The sequence below is a fragment of the Antennarius striatus genome, chromosome 2, assembly GCF_040054535.1.
Source record: "Antennarius striatus isolate MH-2024 chromosome 2, ASM4005453v1, whole genome shotgun sequence".
Taxonomy (NCBI): Eukaryota; Metazoa; Chordata; class Actinopteri; order Lophiiformes; family Antennariidae; genus Antennarius; species Antennarius striatus.
In genome coordinates this window covers 3,633,335-3,652,942 of record NC_090777.1, presented here as the reverse complement: position 1 = coordinate 3,652,942, position 19,608 = coordinate 3,633,335, and the positions used below count along the sequence as shown (strand labels likewise).

The 19,608-nt window shown below is 46.8% G+C and overlaps 2 protein-coding genes across 5 annotated transcripts in view; one reads left to right on the top strand and one right to left on the bottom strand.

The window, feature by feature from the left end:
• Positions 1-94: 94 nt before the first annotated feature.
• On the top strand, positions 95-15,703 carry LOC137602591 (immunoglobulin superfamily member 21-like). Of its 2 annotated transcripts, none has more exons than XM_068325457.1 (10): positions 95-226; positions 9,013-9,137; positions 9,573-9,688; positions 9,794-9,912; positions 10,462-10,577; positions 12,133-12,649; positions 13,520-13,620; positions 13,997-14,189; positions 14,261-14,296; positions 15,047-15,703. In XM_068325457.1, the coding sequence occupies exons 1-10, from the start codon at positions 157-159 to the stop codon at positions 15,127-15,129; spliced, it is 1,476 nt and encodes a 491-aa protein (XP_068181558.1). In that variant the 5' UTR covers positions 95-156; the 3' UTR covers positions 15,130-15,703. The 2 variants fall into 2 exon arrangements, with proteins under 2 accessions (XP_068181558.1, XP_068181566.1); XM_068325465.1 differs by lacking the exon at positions 15,047-15,703 and adding an exon at positions 14,388-14,643.
• Positions 15,704-16,286: 583 nt separating this feature from the next.
• Positions 16,287-19,608, bottom strand: part of vps13d (vacuolar protein sorting 13 homolog D) — a 39,679-nt gene continuing 36,357 nt past the window's right edge. For all 3 annotated transcript variants that reach the window (XM_068325429.1, XM_068325445.1, XM_068325436.1), the window contains exons 63-67: positions 19,457-19,589; positions 19,062-19,257; positions 18,333-18,464; positions 18,009-18,249; positions 16,287-17,253 (exon numbers count right to left, since the gene is read on the bottom strand). In XM_068325429.1, the coding sequence (XP_068181530.1) occupies positions 17,122-17,253; positions 18,009-18,249; positions 18,333-18,464; positions 19,062-19,257; positions 19,457-19,589 (834 nt within the window). In that variant the 3' untranslated portion in view covers positions 16,287-17,121. The remainder of the gene's footprint in view (positions 17,254-18,008; positions 18,250-18,332; positions 18,465-19,061; positions 19,258-19,456; positions 19,590-19,608) is intronic.

Below are 19,608 nucleotides of genomic sequence, written 5' to 3'. Positions count from 1 at the left end.
AAAAGGGGAGGGAGAGCGAGAGAGAGAGAGAGTGCTGCTCTAATCCTCTGATATAAAGCCATGCAGTCGGGTGAACAGCCTCAGACTGAAGGATGGGATGTCGGATGCTGCCGTCGGTCTCTGGAGCGTCCTCTGGTCTGAGCTGCACCCGGCAGGATGAGTGGTCCTCTCTCCCTCCTCCTCCTCCTCCTCCTCCTCTCCTTCATCGCTCCTCGTCTGACCGTTGGTGAGTCCACTGACCTCCACACCTCAGTTTGATGATCACCACTGACCACTTTAACCCTTTAACTCCAAACCACTCTAAAGGGTTCACAGTACGTCCTACGTCTGGAACCTAGATCGTTCTGTCCTGCTTTGAACTTAAAATGTACTTCAATTTGAAACGGGTTGAAATGATGTTTGTAGATGATATAGGGTATGTGATGATTCAGTAATTTTGGAAAATGGTCTTAAAATTGTTCACCTGTGTTACCAAACAGGAAGTGATCACTTCCAGTTTGCTCAAAATAATGACCTGTGTTTGGGACTTCTGTCACTTGGCACGAGTCGTCATTCCATGAAGTAAAAGAGAGATTCCTCGTGTAGTCATGAAAAATTCGAACAATAAAGACAGAGAGGGAGGACGGGGGGAGTTGTAAAGGGGGGAGAAGGTGGGAAATCGTGGTGGACACGTAGATTCATATTACAACTGTATACATAACGGAACTTCTTCTTCTTCTCCTTTCGGCTTTTCCCTTCAGGGATCAGTGAACTACCATCTAGTTAGCACACAATCACAGGTGGATGGATGGATGGATGGATGGATGGTTGGTTGATGATGAAGGAGGAAGGAAGGAAGCAGGACCCCAGACAATGGACAGATGAGGGATCAACCAATCAATCAATCAATCAATCAATAAAATGATTAACCTTCATTTGTGTAGCGCTTGATCACATCAGCAGACACTCCACAGCGCTTTAACAGACAGAAACCCAACCTATTCAGATATAAAGTCGCCCAACCTGTAGATGATGATAGAATGCCAACCCTAATGCCAACCCTAACCCGAACCCTAATCCTAGCCCTTAACCCCTAACCTTAACCCTAACCTTTAGCTAGAAATCACCGTGCCTCTGCGGCCTTGGGGTTGATGTTGTTACTGAGAACCTAGAAATAGGACCATGAGCTATTATGACCTGGTGGAGTCTGCCATGAAATTACTAATTTTTCAGTAATTTTGGAACCCTTTGGGAGTCGCCCCCCCATGACACTTACTTTGTTCAATATGTCATAGCTGAGGTTAGCGAGGCGTTACGTTTTCCCAACCAACAGGTCAAGGCGGACGACCGCCCGTCAGAGCCTGGGTCCTGCCCGGAGTTTCTTCCTCAATGAGGGAGTTTTTCCCTGCCACCGTTGCTTATGCTTGCTCTGGAGGGCATTGTTGGCTTTCTATCTGTAAAGCCCTTTGAAATGTCTTCAGATGTGATTAAGCGCTATATAAATAAAAGTTGATTGATTGATTGATAGTTTGTCATGTTGTTGTATTTATCTACATTTTGATGACATACTTTTTGTTGGGTAGATTATATCAGGTTAACATCACCTGGCGTAAATTTCATTTTTGGATTTTACAGGGAGAAGAGAGGTTGTGAGTGAATAGATTTATTTCAGAGAAATGAATTTATTATTATTAATAGTAATAATACCTATTAGGGGTAACAGATGTATTATTATTATCAGTTTACCAGAGTCTGCATAACTATGAAAATTATAGAATGTTGGTGATGTTACCTGGAAGACTCGTCCACTATTCATCCACAGCACTGTCGTCACCTGTTGTTGTTGGTAGGGTTAGGGTCAGAGGTCAATGGTCATGACTGACCTGTAGACATGGGGTGATTGACATTAGCGACATATAGTGTGGTCCAGTGTGGACCCTGTGCTGTGACTCTCTCTGACTCCGCTGTGATGGACAATCTGACTGCATTGCTACTATTCATCTGTCAATCAATCAATCAATCAATCATTGAAACATAATTGGACTAAAAACAGCATTACTGCCGTTCATGAAACGTCATTGGACGACTGCTGTGGAACCCAGATGCAGAAGATTATGATGGTCCTGCTGACGGAGAGTTGAAACCTGGTACCAAAGGAAACTGTTGGGGGGAAGCAATAAATTACCTAATGGGTTTTAGAGATGTGACCTTCAGGGATAAAAGCCCATTGTGTGACGGCGACCCGTATTGTTCCAGGTAATCTGGACTTAAAAATGATTAAATGCTTGAGGCTGTCCAGGTCCCTAAATGCATGGACATTAATCCGAAGCACAGCTCAGATTTCCAGATTTTGGAGCTTCTGTCTAAATTTTGAGCAGTGAGTGTATGTGGATTTGTGCTGCTCCAACCGAAGAGTTGAGGTGACCTGAGATACCAGGACCACTCAGCCAAAGGCCAAAGAACTGAACGAGTTTCAGAGGATGCTGAATGAAAAACAGGAAAAAGACCAAAAACACCTTTATGTAGGTCAGATTTTACAGAATGATTCTTCTCTGGTTGGTTTTCAGTTGTGTGTGATTTCTAACATCCTCCAGCTCTTCATCCCCTCAGTATAAAATATTCAGTGTGTTCATCTACTTGTTCTTCATTCATGTCTATCCGGAACAGCGTTCTCCATTCTGCTCCCATGGGATTGGATCACATGTCACCTGGTGCCACGCCCTCACAGCTTTCTATCCTGATTGTGTTCCAGTCCAGCCTCCTTCCTGAGTGAGTTCATCTCCAGACCAACGTTCTTGTAACGTTGGGGTCAGATTACGTTCAGGACGTCTCGACCCCATGACGAATAGAACCAGACTGGATTTAACTCAGGTCACTGTGTGCATTCTCATCGCATCTCTTCATCCCATCAGAAGATGGTTGATAGTTCAATAAATCCAGTCAGAGGAGCTGCAGGTGATCTCTAAGCAGCTGGTCATGTGACCTGCTCACCTTTCGGCTGCTGCTGTGTTCTCATTGGAGCCTTTGTGGTTTATTTTCTCTAGACTGAGAGAGTTCGCACTGACTTAGATTCACGGTGAACTATTCTCATGCAACATCCGTAAAGACATAATTAAGACGGGTGGTGGTGTCACCTGTGGTCATGTGACCTGTGGTCATGTGACCTGAGGTAGCATGTAGCTGGAGCTGCTTCGGGGTCAGGAGTCAGTGGTGATGGAGCTGATGACGTTTGCAATCCTTTCTCTTTTAAAAAGGTCATCTTCTTTTCTGGAGTCATTCCTCACATACAACCTGTAGGTTAGCCTGGTGGTCAGTCTGGTAGGTCTTTTTCTGCTGTGTCTTGTGTGAGTTGTGATCAGCTGACATCAGCTTCCATCTCCAGACGACACCTCAACAACTTTTTCTAGAATTTGTAAACGTTTTTTCGTTTTTCTGCTGTGGACAGCAGCACGTCCAACTCCAGATGAACCCGAATCAATGGGATTCGTCTTCAAACAGGCTTCATGTTTGCTGGAGCAACTTTCTTCTCAATCCCTTTCTGCTGGTCTTTGACCTGGACCGTTGACGAGTCGTCCTCCACGCCGTCCACCCGTCTCCTCCGGGTTCCTCAGAGCTGGACAAACAGGAGGCCTGACCTTCTCACAGGTCCAATGAAGACCACGTCCTGAAGCAACACAACACATGAGATTTAGAAGCTTTCGCATTGACTGATGGACAATAAAAACATAATAATGATATATGGATTTTCTTGCAGGCTGTCAGCTGCTCCGCTCGTTGGAGCTCTTTCCAATACGTTTACGTTGCTCTGGATAGATCTTCTGCTTCTTGACGGGTGAAAGGCGTTTCTCTTGGGTAGGGATTTTATCTCCGTGTTTGCTTCTTATCCACTGACAGATGAGGTTTCTCTGAATACAGACGTGTGTGATCAAAGCTCCCTGCATTTCCTATTCAGCACCAGCTTTGGTTTGAGCCCATCTCCACCGTTCCCACGGCAGCAGTCAGGCTGGTTGTCCACGTTGGAGCCACCAGCGGACGTCCGACTCCGACCTGAGAGGGGAGGAGGGATCACTCCCGTATCTCATTTCAACCCACCTTAAGCTCATTCCAGAATATGCTCCCCTCAGTTAAACCATGGATTTGTGGTGTTCTCTGATCCGTCCATCATGACCCAGTGCTTCATGATGTTTCTGCTAATCCCTCCACCTCATTGTTGGTGTGGACAGGGGGGCCGGCTCTCTGGATGAAAGACTGGAGGGAGGATTAAGAGGAAAACATGGGAAAAATAATCCGTAGGCAGGCTGACGTCATGCAGCTCAGGCCGCCGCTGGAGGTGAGGCGTCAGGCGGCGGTAGGCTCTGCTTCAGTAGGCTTCACGTCGGTAGGCTCTCTGGGAGCTTCCGTTTCCCAGAGGGCACCGGTTCGGTTCCCGGGCGTCAGGTCCGACCAGATGCTGCATATCCTCCAGTTTGGTTTGGTTCCTACAGATAACAGCAGAGTTCTTCATCTGTTCCAGCTGGAACCACACGTTCCTCTTTCATTTTTAAGATGATCACAATGGATTTAGAAAAAAAAAAAAAAATCTAAATATTTCCCACACAAAAACATGAAATTTGCATATGAAGGAGCTGCATTAGTTAAACTAAGGGTTCAACCCCTGTTACAACGATCCAAGCACTTCCTGTTTCACATGAAAACTCTTTTTAGTGCCTCAGTGGAAAGAAACCCTTCAGTTATGGCTGAGACTTTTATTGTGAAAGGGGTAAAAGTTCCCAAACACACTTAAAATCCAGTTGTTGTCATCTTCATCAGCATTATTTGGTCGTCAGTGTGCCCAACCCATTGTGCTCCCACCCTCACATGGAGGTCCCTCGTCTTCCGTGTGATCTAACGTGTCAGCGAATCACGTGTGTGTGTGGATATCACGCGTGCTTTAGTGAAAGTCTTCACAGCTGAAGACGTGTGATTTCTGTTAACCCTTTTAATCCCAGCGCTCAACCACAGCGTAGAACTGTGCGTTGATCCTGGGATTAGAGCAGCCAGCAGTGGACTGCTTTCATTAAACTGAGGTTGACCTTCAGTTCACCTCTACACCCGTAGGGGCATCTGTCCTCAGTGGATGACGTGGTTGACTCGTTCTGCTGTGAAGCACCAGCGATGCTGAACAGCTACAGTTCCACACGAGAACAGAGAACCCGAAATAAACGCTGCAGTCGCCTCACAACCCTCCCCTCGGGGAAGGTTGTGAATATTCAAACCACAGCTGTCGCCATGGATACCGCAAATAATAGTTTAGTTTGCTTGAAGTGTCATTACTTCATCCTGATCACACTAAATTATCAGACTGCACTGTTCTGGGTTGAACCTGTATGTCTGGTTCCTTTCTGAGATTAAGGACATCAATCCAGTTAATCTGATTGGCCCAAACGCACAAATGACAGTCAGCCTCTGAGGACTCAAGAATCTCCAGAGTAACACCATTACACTTAGACCATGTGTGATGACACACATGACACATGAAACATGACATCATATATAACACATGACGCATGACGTCACGCATGACAATTTATACGCATGCACGAGCGGGCCTCAGGTTTTAGTCTACTCTGTGTGGATGTTCTATGTTTTCATCTCTTTTATCTCTTCTGACCTTTGTTCATGGGTTAGGGTCAGGGTCAGGGTCAGGGTCAGGGATTAGGGTTAGTGGTTAATGTGTTCCAGGACCATAAATCCCACAATATATCAACAAACTATTTATTATCTATGATAATTTAAATGTTTATGAACCCTCCCCATACTGACATTAACCCACCTTCTATCGGTATTACCTTTTCCCACACTCTGATAAGACTTTTTGTATTAAAAGTGTTTTTATTACACTTCTGTCAGCCAATAGCATATGCGTACGATATCACGTGACAACCCACTAAAGCTCTGCGATGAGGTGAAGCCGTGCATCTTGAAGCGAGAATAGGCGAGGGACTGGTGTACGTATAAAAAACAAATGGTGCCACATGTGACTATGAAAGCTACGCTTTGCTACCACGATCTGGAGCTAACAGCTGTTAGCATCAGGCCCTACTACCTGGCGCATGAGTTTCAAAACGTCGTCCTCGCTGCCTACGTAACGCCGAGGTCGGACCCTGAGATGGCACGAGAGACCGTCTACAACCACCTCTGCTCTTCGGATCGGATACCCGGAGGTGCTTGTCATGATCACAGGTGACTTTAATCACATCACTTTGGACTTGTCTCTCCCTAGACTGGTCCAGTGTGTAGACTGCCCCACATGGAAGAACAGGACCATCGTTCTGTTCTACACTAATGCCAAGAAGGCATACACCACCACCCCCCCACCCCAACTAGGTAAATCAGACCTCAACCTAGTGCACCTACAGCCCACCTACATCCCGCTGGTGAAGCGGCTGGCAGCAACAACCCGTCAGGAGATGGTACCCTGAAGCTGAGGAGACGCTGAGGAACTGTTTCCAGACCACCGACTGGGATGTCATCGTAGGCTCACATGGGGAGGACGTCAAAGGGGCGGCTGAGTGTTTAAAAGACTACATGAACTTCTGTGTGTACACGGTAGTACCTGTCATGACAGTCATGTCGTCAGCCTAATAGCATTTCTGCCTAACTCATTTTTTTGCCAAATTGAGATATTGGCCTAACTCTACTCTCCTATCACTGCTGCACCACCCTGTATAATTGCCTATGTCCTCAGCCAATCAGAAGGCTTGTAACATTTAAAAAACACTATCTTCCTTAGTCAACTAGCTGACTTGGGCATTTTTGATGGCATATAAAAATGTGCCCAAGTCATCTCAAATTGACATGTCTGCCTACCATTCCATCCCATTACTGCCGCCATGTTCCCTCCTATCAAGACATGAAGTATCTGGAGCCTAAAACAGTTATTTGTGACCTGTACAAATAATACTGTAAAGCTGTTGGTGAGAATGGAGCACGGGTTGTGAGTGAGGGGTATTTCCGCCAAGTGTTCCGTGAGTTGAAATACTCTGTGTTCATACCACGGAAAGACCAGTGTGATGTATGTGTTGGTGCCAAGGCAGGAATATAGATCAGGATACCCTTAATGCTCATTTGAAATTAAAGGCTGAAGCTCAGGCTGAAAAAGCTAAGGATAAACAGGAATCCAGTGACAAACTCTCAGTGTGGACAATAGACCTGCAGCGTGTTCTTTTGTGCCCCAAGACCCAAGCAAGCACAATGTATTATAAAACTAAATTGCAGATGCACAACTTTACTTGCTTCAACCTGGGTAACAAAGATGGCCATTGTTACCCCTGGGAGGAGCATGAGGGCTCCCTCGGCAGCGAGGTTTTTGCCCATCTGCAGTTCAAACACTTTGAGTCAGTCTTAGAGGCCAACTCAAATATTAAAAAAGTCATAGTCTGGAGTGATGGCTGTGGCTGTCAGAATCGGTGTTGCACCATTGCAAATGCCTACCTTGATCTGGCCATGAAGCATGATGTCACCATTGAACAAAAATTTCTGGTTGCAGGGCACACACAAATGGAGTGTGACTCTATGCACAGCTGCATTGAACGCCGTATCAGGATGGACATTTACACTCCACGTGATTACATTGTCATTTTTTGAAACTGCTCGTTTGAACCCCTCCCCATACAAGGTCACCCAGTTGTACCACAACGACTTCAAGCAGTTATCTGGGGCCTACATCACAAACATCCGCCCAGGCAGAAAAGCAGGTGACCCCACAGTCCATGACCTTCGGGCTCTGCAGTACTTGGCAGATGGTACGATTCGCTATAAGTTAGCGTTTGCGTCAGACTGGGAGGTCCTGCCTCAGCGAGTGACCATCCCCAGGGAACCCTTCCCCTGGGTCCAACTCTTTCCTACCCAATTGCCGCTTACTCTGACAAAATTCCAGGACTTGCAGGCAATGAAGCTGGTTCTACCAAGAGTGGTCCATGACTACTATAACAACCTGCCTCACCAAGGCAAAATAAAACAACCTGGGTTCGGCAAGTGAAATATCTTAGTTAAAGTTAGTCCTTAACATTAGTTAAGATAAAAGTTAAATGACCAGGTTATGTTAAGGTATGTTAAATGTTATGATATGTTTAAGGAAACACATTGGAAACATATTTGATGGTTTAATGTTTTTATAAAAAACTGCCTAAGTCAAATTTAGTTCCCTGCAAGATTTGCATAAGTCAGTTTTATATGTTACATAATAGTTATTGTGTCTGTTTTTTTATTTCAAACTTGTTCACACATCTGGTAGGAGACACCATTAAAATATAAATAAAAAGTTCTTACAACTTGCTGAAAAAAAGGTGTTTTTTCTTCTTTTCCAAAAACCTGAAAAAATGAGTCAGGCAGACATGCTATTAGGCTGACGATGTGTTACCCCAACAACAAACCGTGGGTAACCAAGGAGGTGAAGGTTGTCCTGTACAGGAAGAAGCGTTCAGTGGGAATGAGGAGGAGATGAGGAAGGCCCAGCAGGCACTGCAACTCTGCCTGAGGGAGGCCAATGAGACCTATGGGAGGAAACTGGAGAACCAGCTGGGGCATAACCAGGTGCTTGAGGTCTGGGGGGCATGAGGACCATCACCGGGTATGGTGAGGGGTGCAGTACAGTGTGGGGAATGTGGATAGAGCTGATGAACTCAACCGCTTTTTGAATGGGTTCGGCTTCCCCACCTCTCCATGCTCCTCATGTCAGGAGTCCTCCGGTCCTGCAGACCACATTCCACATGCCTCCTCCTCCCCCTGCCCCTCTACCTCTACATCCCTCTTCAGCAGGAGGGGCAAAGTCATCTAGGTCAGTGAACACTGGTTAAACAGGGAGTGGTGAGGGAAGGGTTTGCACTGTGGGGTTCCTGGCTGTCAGATGTCACATGAAGTTCTTTGTGATTGGTTGATATGCCTGCCTGATGTCATTTCCTCCTCTCTTCCTCCTCTCTTCCTCCTCTCTTCCTCCTCTCTTCCTCCTCTCTTCCTCCTCTCTTCCTCCTCTCTTCCTCCTCTCTCATGCAGGTTATCTGACCGTCTCCATTGAACCTCTTCCTCCCGTCGTCGTTGGAGACACGGTGACGCTCAAGTGCAACTTCCAGACAGACGGCAACCTCCGAGAGATCGTCTGGTTCCGAGTGAACACACAGGTGATGGTTAACCAGCCTCGCCCTGTGTGTATAAATAAACAAATAGATAAACAAACAAGTAAATAAACAAATAGATAAATAAATGCTGTAGATAAATAAATAGATAAATCAATAGATGAATGAATAAACAAATAAACAAATTGATAGAAGGGTAAACAAACAAATAAATTAACAAATGGATGGGTAAATAAATAAATAGATGGATAAACAAGAAAACAAACAAAATAGGTGAATAAATAGATTAGACAGACAGACAGACAGACAGACAGACAGACAGACAGACAGACAGACAGACAGACAGACAGACAGACAGACAGACAGACAGTAAGACAGACAGTGTGTACTTAAATGCCCCTCCAGTCCATCCATCTTGGCGTCAGGTGTTCAGGTTATTTGAATCGTCATGGCGACACCTACAGTGTTCAACCCCTTTAGGTGACTGACGGAGGCAAGCAGAAGATCTTCACGTATGACTCCATGTACAACAGCAGCTACTCTCACCTGGAGGACAACCGCAGACGAGAACACCTGTCCTACCACTCCACAGTGAGGTATGTCTGTAATGTCTGTGGTCTGATCAGCAGACCCTGGAGGCCCATCAGCATGAGACCTTCTGTTCACACTGTCTCCAGTCTTAAAGCTGACGTGTTCAACAGGCTTCCTGAGGTCCACATGGATGACGACGGTCTGTACGAGTGCCATGTGGGCATCTACGACAGGAGGACCAGAGACAAGGTGGTTCTGGCCTCCGGCAGCATCTTCCTCACTGTCATAGGTGTGACTTTGTTCCTCAGGTCATCAAATTCAACACTTCCATACTTGCATATCCTTCCATACTTGTGTAAAAATATTCCACCTGTGATGACAGCGTGGGTCTCTGAACATCGCTAACATCTTAAACATATTTCTTGATGACCTGTTTAGTTGTTGAGAAAATTCTCTGTAGACCAGTGTAGACTGTCATGACGACCTCCAAAGGGTCAGGGTTAGGGGTTAGGTTTAGTGTTGGGGTAAGGGCTCTGAGTTGGAGTTCGGGTCAGGGTTAGGGGTAGGTTAGGGCTCAGGGTTAGGTTTAGGGTTAGGTTTAGTGTTGGGGTTAGGGCTTGGGGTTGGGGTTAGGTTTAGATTTTGTGTTGGGATTAGGGTCAGGTTTAGGTGTTAGGTTTAGTGTTGGGGTTAGGGCTCGGGGTAGGGGTTAGGGGTTAGGGGTTAGGTTTAGGGTTGGTGTTGGTATTAGTCAGGGTCATCATTTTACTGATGGATACACATATACTGTATTTTTAGCTTCCTTCGTGTGTTTCAGTGCCTTTTTGTTTTCTCTCAGTTCCTCCCAGATCGATTTCTCTGGAGGCAGCTGATAGTCCAGCTCCATTCAGCCGCTACGAAGTCCAGAACTTTTCCCTGGTCTGCACCGTTACCGGGGCAAAGCCAGCTCCCATGGTGAGATGTAGCCTTGTTGCTCTCTCTGAAGGTACCCAGTATCCACAGTCAAATATGTGTGACTCCTTCAGGATCAGGATCAGGATCAGGGTCAGGATCAAGATCAGGGTCAGGGTCCATCTATACAGGATTAAGGAATAAGAAAAAGCTTTTATAAATCCTAGGATTCTGGTTATTTTACTGCAATATGCACCTAGAAGTGTTTCTGGATTTGAAATCTCAAATGCTTAAAGATGATGAAAAGTATTTCAGTGACTCCATTTGTTGCTGCTGCCACGACTTTAGTCTGTGTGGACTTTGTGACCTCTTTGGAAAGTGGATTAGGGACTGTGTGATTAGAGGACAGCTGTGTCTGCGATGAAACAAAAACCCTGTGGAGATTCATTCGCCTTTGAAGCAAACACGAACAAGATAAAACAAGCAATAATAGGTCAGTGACGATCTTGATAAAGTCAATTCATCAAATTATCCAAACACTGACTGCCTGTTGAGTGGTTACATGACCTCATACCAATACCAGTATCAGCATCTAGCACTGAGCTGCCCACTGACACACAGTACTTGAAGGGTGTGTGTTCACAGCCCTTTGTAAACTGAGGTCGCAGGTGTGTTGTTTTTCAGTTCGTGATATTTATAGCCCTGCTTCTGGGCAGCTTCAGAGATATTGTCACTGTTGCCTATAGGTAGGTCAGATGTTCTCTGAAAACAAAGAACACAATAAAAGCATATTATTACAATTTATTTGAGACCAAATGGTGAAGCAGAACAGCCCTGTGTTTGGAGTATAAAAAAAATAAGTTCTGTTCATCAACCCAGGAAGGAACGATGTCCTGGTTTCATATTTGACGCTCCAGCCTGATTGGGAGGAAGAATTCAATGCCCCATTTACAAGACCTGAATTCAGTGGACAGTATTCTACCACACACACATTCAGGGCAGGTGCAGCCCGTCATCTAGTCAAACAGTGGATAGTCTTGACAAAGAGGAATTGCAATGAGGCAAATCAATGTCCACCTAATCCCAAACCCTAACCCTAACATCAACCCTAACCCTAACCTTCAACCCCTGACCCCTAACCCTGACCCCTAACCCTGACCCCTAACCCTGACCCTATCCCCTAACCCTGACCCCTAACCCCAAACAGTAACCCCAACATCAACCGTAACCCAAACCCTAAACCTAACCCTTAATCTTAACTCCTAACCCTAACCTCTGACCCAACTTTAAACCTAACCATAAATCCTAACCCTAACTCTAAACCTAAAACCCTATGCCTAACCCTAACTCTAAAACCCCTGAACATAATCCTAACCCTAACCCGTAAACCAAACCCTGCTTCTGCTGTGCAGGGACGTGCAGCGTGCTGCCTCCTCCCTGACTTAAAATGTGGACCCAAAGAAAGAGACCTTAGCAGCTAGCAGGATGCCATTCAGTGCTGTTAGACAGAAGTCATGACTCAGATTGTGACCTGAGGCAGACGGAAGAACCTGGATTCTGATTTGAAATGTCTCCAGTGTTCCTGTTGAGCTCTTTTGTGTTTTTGTCTGGATTCCAGGTCTACTTCAAGCGGGATGGTGAGCTGATTGATGTGGTCCCATCTACCCAGTCATCCTCAGTAGGAGAGCAGAGCAAGGTTCATGTTCAAGAGAAGACCCAGGGCAGGAGTCAGGCAGGACTCTGGAGCGGCCAGGTTTCCACCAGTCGAGACATTGATGACACTAAACTGCAGAAGTCTGTCACCCTGCTGGAGAATGCTGGGAAGCTGGCCCAACTGGGCCAGGACAGCCCAGATCACCCCAAAGACGAAAACGAGCAAATATCCAAAGCTGACTCTGAGCCGACCGAGGTGATCCCTGAGACGGTGGTGAGCAGGGAATTCCCCCGCTGGGTTCAAAGCAGCGATCCGCTCTACTACTCCCAGCACCAGCAGCAGGATGCAGGGGATGGCACGGTGCAGGTGAGAGCCATGCTGACCTGGAACCTGAACCCCCAGGTAGACAACGAGGCCCTGTTCAGCTGTGAGGTCAACCACCCAGCTCTCTCCATGCCTATGCAGTCAGAGGTCACACTGGGTGAGTCATGAACCAAAAAACTCCTGCAGAGTCTAAAGTAGAAGCACCGTCGACACCTGTTTCATGGTGTTTCTTGAGTTTGTTCATAGAGTTAATATGGGCTTTGGCGATGCATTAATCTGATGTACCAGAAGTAATCACACCCTTAATGATCATTTTAGATACCCCCACAGCAGCAGGTTGGTTTCAGCATCAACACGATGGGGGGAGGGTTTAGGGTTTCTCAGGTTCTCAGCATCTGGATTAAACACCACAGATGAGAAATACTCTTTAAACACTGCAGTCAGACTTTGGCAGATGGACAGTGTTTGTCACAGTGAACTCGAGCTTCACTATAGCCACAGTCCAAAGGACAGAGTCCGGCCACAAACACTCTGAAGAGACAAGGTTCTGACGTAAGACTAGACCCGGAACCACTCATATAAAGTGAGTCACAGTCAACCTTCAGTACAATGTGTGCTGCTCGAATCATGTTGGTACCACAGTTTTATGAGGTGTTGTCAGGGCAGGGTGACCCCCTGAGAAGCTTGATGCATTCTGGAAACATCTGCATTAGTGAAACCAGGAATCTCATCTGATCGATTGATCGATTTATCCGTCTCCATGTCTATCACAGACTGATGGAAGTGGAGGTGGTGTTGGGTGGTGTCTGGAGGTGTTGGGTGGTGTTTGCTGTTGTCAGGTGTTGTTGGGTGGTGTTGGGTGTTAGTGTTGGGTGTTATTTGGTGGTGGTGGTGTTGGGTGTTGTTGGGTGGTTGTAATGAAAGAGGTGTTTGTTGATTCTGGAGACAGGAATTTCACAAGCCTAATGGCTTCTGCCCAGCTTCAGCCTCTCCTAGAAGACCCAACCTGTCTGTCTTTCTCTGCCAGCCTCTCCTAGAGGACCCAGGCTGTCCATGAGCCCTAGTCAGGCCCGGGTGGGCGACACGGTGCGGATCGCAGTCCAGGGCTTCCAGCTGGGACCTTCAGCCGTAAGTTTCCAACTCCCAGGGAGCAGCAACGATCTGCATTCCCACTCCATCCAATCAGCAAACAGACAGACATGACCCGGTCCACTGTGTAGCTCTATCATCCAATCGGCACGCAGACAGAATGTGACGTGAGTCATACTGAACCATCGCTCCACCAGCGTGATTTTAATGTTTTTCCAGCTGTAATCGTTGATGTAGTCCAGATTTCGTGTTTAACACCTTGATTTTGTAGAACATGCACTGGACCTGTCCACGTTTCTGATTGGTCACTCCCTGCAGAGCCCCTCCTCCCCGTGGACACTCAGTAAACCTCGAGTTGACTCGTCACGTTTGTGTGTGTATATGTGTGTGTGTGTGTGCGTGTGTGTGTGTGCAGAGCGAGGTCTTCCCTCAGCCCATCTTCACCTGGACTCGGGTCGGGGGTCGTCTCCTGAACGGCGGTCTGGAACACGTGGGCAGAGAACTGGTTCTGGAGCGGGTTCCAGCCGAGCTGAACGGCTCCATGTTCCGCTGCACGGCCCAGAATCCTCTGGGCTCCACCGACACACACACCCGCCTCATCGTGTTCGGTGGGCCTGTTTGAGGAGCATCGTTCTGATCCCTATCGTTCAGTCAGTAAACCTTCTTCTTGTTTTCACAGACAACCCCAAACTAAAGAAAGGAAGACAGTTTGTCGGTAGGTCGTTCACACCACACGTTCTATCACTTCATGGTGTAAAGAATGCAGATGTCTGCTTTAGTGTCGGACTGTTCATGAAATGATTTAGAGTCGCAAATGAGGGGAGATGTCTCTCAGACTGGTTTGGACCCGTCCAGAGCAGAGATGTGAGGATGATGGTGAACGGTGATGAGGATGGTGCTACAGGAAAGAGGAAGACCAAAGAGAAGGTGGATGGAAGACATGAGGGCAGATGGTGTTAGAGAGGAGGAAGAAGACATGGAGAAGGACGACATAATGATGAAGAAGAAGAAAGGGAATAATTGTCATCACTTTATAGTAACAGAACAAATACCGTATTTTTTTAACGATTGCAAACAATTTGAATCAATAATTTGCTTAAAAATGAAAAAGTGAAAATTTGGTTTCTCTTGTTTCCTTTTATAGAATTAATAACTGCGGTTAAATCCAAAATTAGGACATGATGTGTTTTGTTAATTTGTCCTAAAAAGTGGTTCCTCTGATTTAATTAACTACGTGTGTCGAATAAACAGTCAGTAAACATTTGAATTCTTCGATTCACTATTGGTGATACTGAATGGCGTTAATGGATTCCTGTCAGACCGGAAGACATGACAAGAACACGGACATCACTAACGGGTCACGAGTCACATGTTAACATGATCATTTCGGTACCGAACGACCCGACCCAGTCCACTAGTCTTCCTGTGTCATGTATGACGTCCAACACGTCTTCTGTGTGTGCAGCCATCGCCGCGGCGACCGGGAAGGCCTCCCTGTCCTTACCCTCAGCGGTACTGCTGCTGTCCTTCACCTGTGGACGGACCTGAGGTGACGGAACCAGAACCAGACCCTGTCCATACCTACCCAAGGAACCACAACCAGACCCTGTTTGTACCCACCCTCAGGAACCAGAACCATCTTAACAACCGGACCTTTATGGACCCCTGTCCAGAGCTCAACCTGCTGGGTCCTGCTGGAACACAGAACCCTTGGAGAGAGGATCAATCTAGATACAGCATCAGACACAAACCTGGACCACCTTAAGTCCCTCAGTGACCCGGGTGACTCCCTGGGTTCTCCTCCAGCTGGTGAGGAGTTAGTAGGAGGATCTCAGTGTTACTGTGTGTGCTGACCCATTAGGTTCTTAGCTCTCCTACTGACACCAAACCAGACCAAAGATCCCTTAAGGTCCAAGACGTCACGTGACAAAGTTAAAGCCCAAAAGAGACATGTCCAGAAATGTCTGGTGATCCAATCTGCTCAGACCATCAGGGATGAGGGTTCTAGACTCTGTACGAGCCTCAGGATCCAGAAGCAAACATCTAGAGAACAGCACTAATCTTTATTTCATCACAACACAACTGACTTGTGGATTCTGTTGCTTCCACTCTTTGCTCGTGACTCAGGATCACATTAAAACTATTATTTTTAATAAACTGCTTCCTGTCAGTCATTTCCTGTTTGTCTGGAGGGAGAGGATGTCGCTTCGCTCGACTCATCTCTCACTGGACGGGCAGCTCTTCATCCTATAACAGCCTCTAACAAACCGGTTCAACCGTTAACTGTTAATGTTCAGGGTTGTCATCATCTGCAGCCCTACGGTGCTGTAGGCCGTCCCAAGGCTCCATCATGGCCCTGTTGACCCCAAGTGGGATTTCATCTGTGCTTTTCTCCACAAATCCTCTGCTACTTTTACCGGTGGTCTCAGTTCCATCAGCTGACCCAGTGTTTACACTGACTGAGACAGTAGATGTAGGATTACTGTTGATAGAGGGAGCTTAGAGCGGGGAGGGAAGTGTTGATAGAGGGAGCTCAGAGCCACGCCCCACTAACACAGAGTGTTTTGGGGTGGAAGTGTTTAATCAATATTCAATCAAAATATATCGAGGTCCATGGATCTTTGCGGGGCGAGAGATTTCAAATACAGTGTAGTTCGACGTGTCACAGCTGAATGACATGAATTAAAAACAACAGAATACGGAAATTTAAGGTTTTTTTAATTCATTCTTATATAATCTGTTATGCAAGATTACAATATATAGAGTTGTTGATTTCACTTTCCCTCTTGATCAGTATTTCCACATCCTGACATGCACACAAACGGAGTTGAACATACACACACACACACACACACACACACACACAGACACACACACACACATTCTCTAACTAGTGCTATGATTTAATTCAGGACATGAAGATCTGCTCCATTCCATTCCATTTTTTAGGTTCACAGAGACAGCTCGGATGCATTGACCGCGTTGCTTTATCGAAGAGTCTCCATGTGAACGTGATTCCACTCCCTTCTTGAAGGCTGGTCTGAAGCTCAGACCTAAATGTCCCGTGACATTAAACACAAGTTGTGTAGAGTTCAAGGTGAAGCCAGACGGGTGAGCCTCAGAAAAACACTTTAAAAAAGATGGTTAAAAGTAAAGATTCTGGACCAGAAGGTCTGTGAAAGGCAGAAAGATGACGCTGAGGAGCTTCAGTCAGGTCCCAGCTGTCTCTGTTCAGTGCAAATCAGTCTCCTGCTACTTAAATCAATAGTTTCTGGTACACAAAATAGAATCTAAGGCAGTTCTCTTTGACGTTACAGCGTCTGTTATTGTTCTCAATCATTAACACAATATTTACAGGAGTTAATCGTATATTTACTGTATATTTACAGATCTCTCAGGACGCTCCTGAACATCGTCTCACTAGTGATCATATCCCTTTTATGTGCTTTGTCCAACATTAGCTCGCTAAACCAAGAGGGTGTGTGAGTTTTTCCCATGATGCAGTGTGTCTTTCTGAACGCTGGTACAAACGTCATGTGATCAGGACTCCAGCAGGAGGCAGTCCTCGTTCTCCGTGGTGGGGAGCATCAGCTGCTGCTCGTAGTACAGACTTTTGGCGTAGTTGATTTCTTGAGAGATTTTGATTGCGAGACTCTCACTCTTCACGTGGACCTGTGGACCAGAAGGACCGTCGTTAGGAGACTGGATCTGGATCTGACACACAGCGAATGATGGGCCTGATTCTGGATCTACCTGAATCAGGCTGTCACACAGGTACTGACATTGTGGTCTGTTAGCTAACTAATCTCGTATCTGGTAAATGCACCTGACACTGACAAGGAAACAAGACCTAAGAACCTGAAAAAAGAAAGAATGAATGAATGAATGAATGAATGAATGAATGAATCCACCCATCATCCATCCATCCTTCTTGGATGCTCTCATCATCTGACACCTATCCTCAGCACGGGTCACAGGTCTCCTGGAGCCTATCCCAGCTGGCTACAGGTGAGAGGTGAGGTACACCCCAGATGACTCGCCATCTCACAGTGAACCAAAAGTGACCAGAAGTGCGACTCACTTTGCGTGTCAAGTGGCCTTTTGCTTCAGAAGGTACAGGTGACGAGACCCAGACCACCTTTGAATGTGGTCTGACCTGAGATCAGATCACACTGCACCATCAGAACCAGAACCAGTCTGGTACTGGAGGGTCAACATCACTAATCGCTGCTTCCTGTCTGCAAAGCTGTGACGGCTGTTGTCAAGGAGGTGATCAGCAGCACAATTAAATCAATAAATCAATCAATAAAACACAATGTGACCTTGTAGTTGGTACTGTGCCGTTAGATGTGGGAATATAACACTGTCCAATGATTATTACACAGGGAGGACAGACACGACCTGACGTAGTCACACCATCGCCTCACCATGGGTCTCTGGTGAGACGGTCCAGGGATGGCAACACCACTGCTGGTGCTCTCAGCCTTCTTGGTGAGCTGCACATACACCCTCCCATGATCCTTAGAGACGAGGCAGTGGTAGAGATCATCATATTTGACTTCCAGGAAGATGGCCTCACGATCCACGTAGTCCCCCGGTTTCAGGAAGTAGACCACTTTGGACGAGATGAGGACGCAGTAGGTATCAATGGGCTCCACCGCAATGAAGCTGAAAGGAAACGCAGTGAAGTCTTAGACTGATGGACGGTCAGAGACAGTCTACCCACAGCCAGGCCGGATGATGACACTCACAACTCCGAGTGGATGTTGTCCGTCAGGCGGAACAGCTGCTCCTGGCCGTCGGCCTGGGTGGCCGAGTATCGAGGCAGCAAACCCTGGGGTCCTTTACAGCAGCGAGGCTTCCTGACCCGCTGGACCCCCAGTCTGGAAAACACGGATGCACGTGAGGATAGACGTAGTGTTAACTGTCAATGTATGATGACCACCTTCAGAGTCATGTCTGAGTTAGCTTTCGGGCTTTTAGCTCGGGGTTTGGCTCAGAGGCTCAGCATTGCTTCACTAAAGCTCACAAACAGGAAGTGGTTGCACAAACAAAGAGTAAATTAACAGCACATTGATCAAGTTGAACGCAAGCCAAACCAACCCGTCATCACGCAAATGCTGGAAGGACACCGGAAGTTCTGATCTGGAACTGAACACCACAATGCATTCAAGTTCAAACGTGTGTGTGAAAGAATGACTAAGGTGATGAACCAGAGTCAGTAGCAGGAAGATTTCCCTCGAAACATCACTCAGCTTCAGCAGCCGTAAATCATATGAAATCCAGCGGCAACATTTCTGTCCAATCAGAAGAAACATGCGGTTTTTTTTTTTAATGTGTTCAATTTCACAGCACCCACTTCATTCAAAGTCCGTGTTCAGTGCCAGCAACTCAGCATGTTCAACAGGTTCAGCCTAACATGTTTGTAACATTCAGCATGTTTTCATGGAGTCCTCTCCTGCATGACTGGGTGAACACACCTGTGGTTGCTGAGGCTGGCCATGTCCCGGACCGTCTGCGCCGTCTCCGAGGCAAAGTCCAGCGCTCCAGCCACCGGTTTGGTCACCGTGCCAACGAGTCCTTTCCCCAGACCCGAGAAGAAGCCACTGACTCCACCTTCCGTCTTCATCCCCTCTACTGTGGAGGTGATGATGCTGGTCATGCCTCCAATGATCCCTAGGGGGGCGGGAGGGGAGTGTATTTGACACGATACAGAGTGACGTCATGGACAGTAAATGATGTCTAGTCATTCGTTCATGTTTCTGCTGACGACTCCAGTGTCAACATATCATTTAGCTGTTTTTTCTACATACTGTACCCTCTTTGTTGATTGGTTTAAGGCTGTGCCCCCAGACAGACAAATGTCCCCCATTACCGTGAGCCAGTCCGTGGATCCCGGCTACCAGATGCTCTCCACTGGTGGCCCCATGGTATCGGATGTACTCTCGCTCGTTCTGGTGCCGGTTGTCCATGGTCTTCCCCAGCCCGTCCGACAACGTTCCTGCAAACTGACAATCGGACGATGTT

What these genes read in the sequence shown, in the direction of transcription:
- LOC137602591 (XM_068325457.1), top strand. Translation starts at nt 157, where the DNA reads ATGAGTGGTCCTCTCTCCCTCCTCCTCCTCCTCCTCCTCCTCTCCTTC. An exon ending in TCCTACCACTCCACAGTGAG is followed by an intron (nt 9,689 to 9,793) that starts GTATGTCTGTAA and finishes CGTGTTCAACAG; the next exon opens with GCTTCCTGAGGTCCACATGG. An exon ending in GGGCAAAGCCAGCTCCCATG is followed by an intron (nt 10,578 to 12,132) that starts GTGAGATGTAGC and finishes TCTGGATTCCAG; the next exon opens with GTCTACTTCAAGCGGGATGG.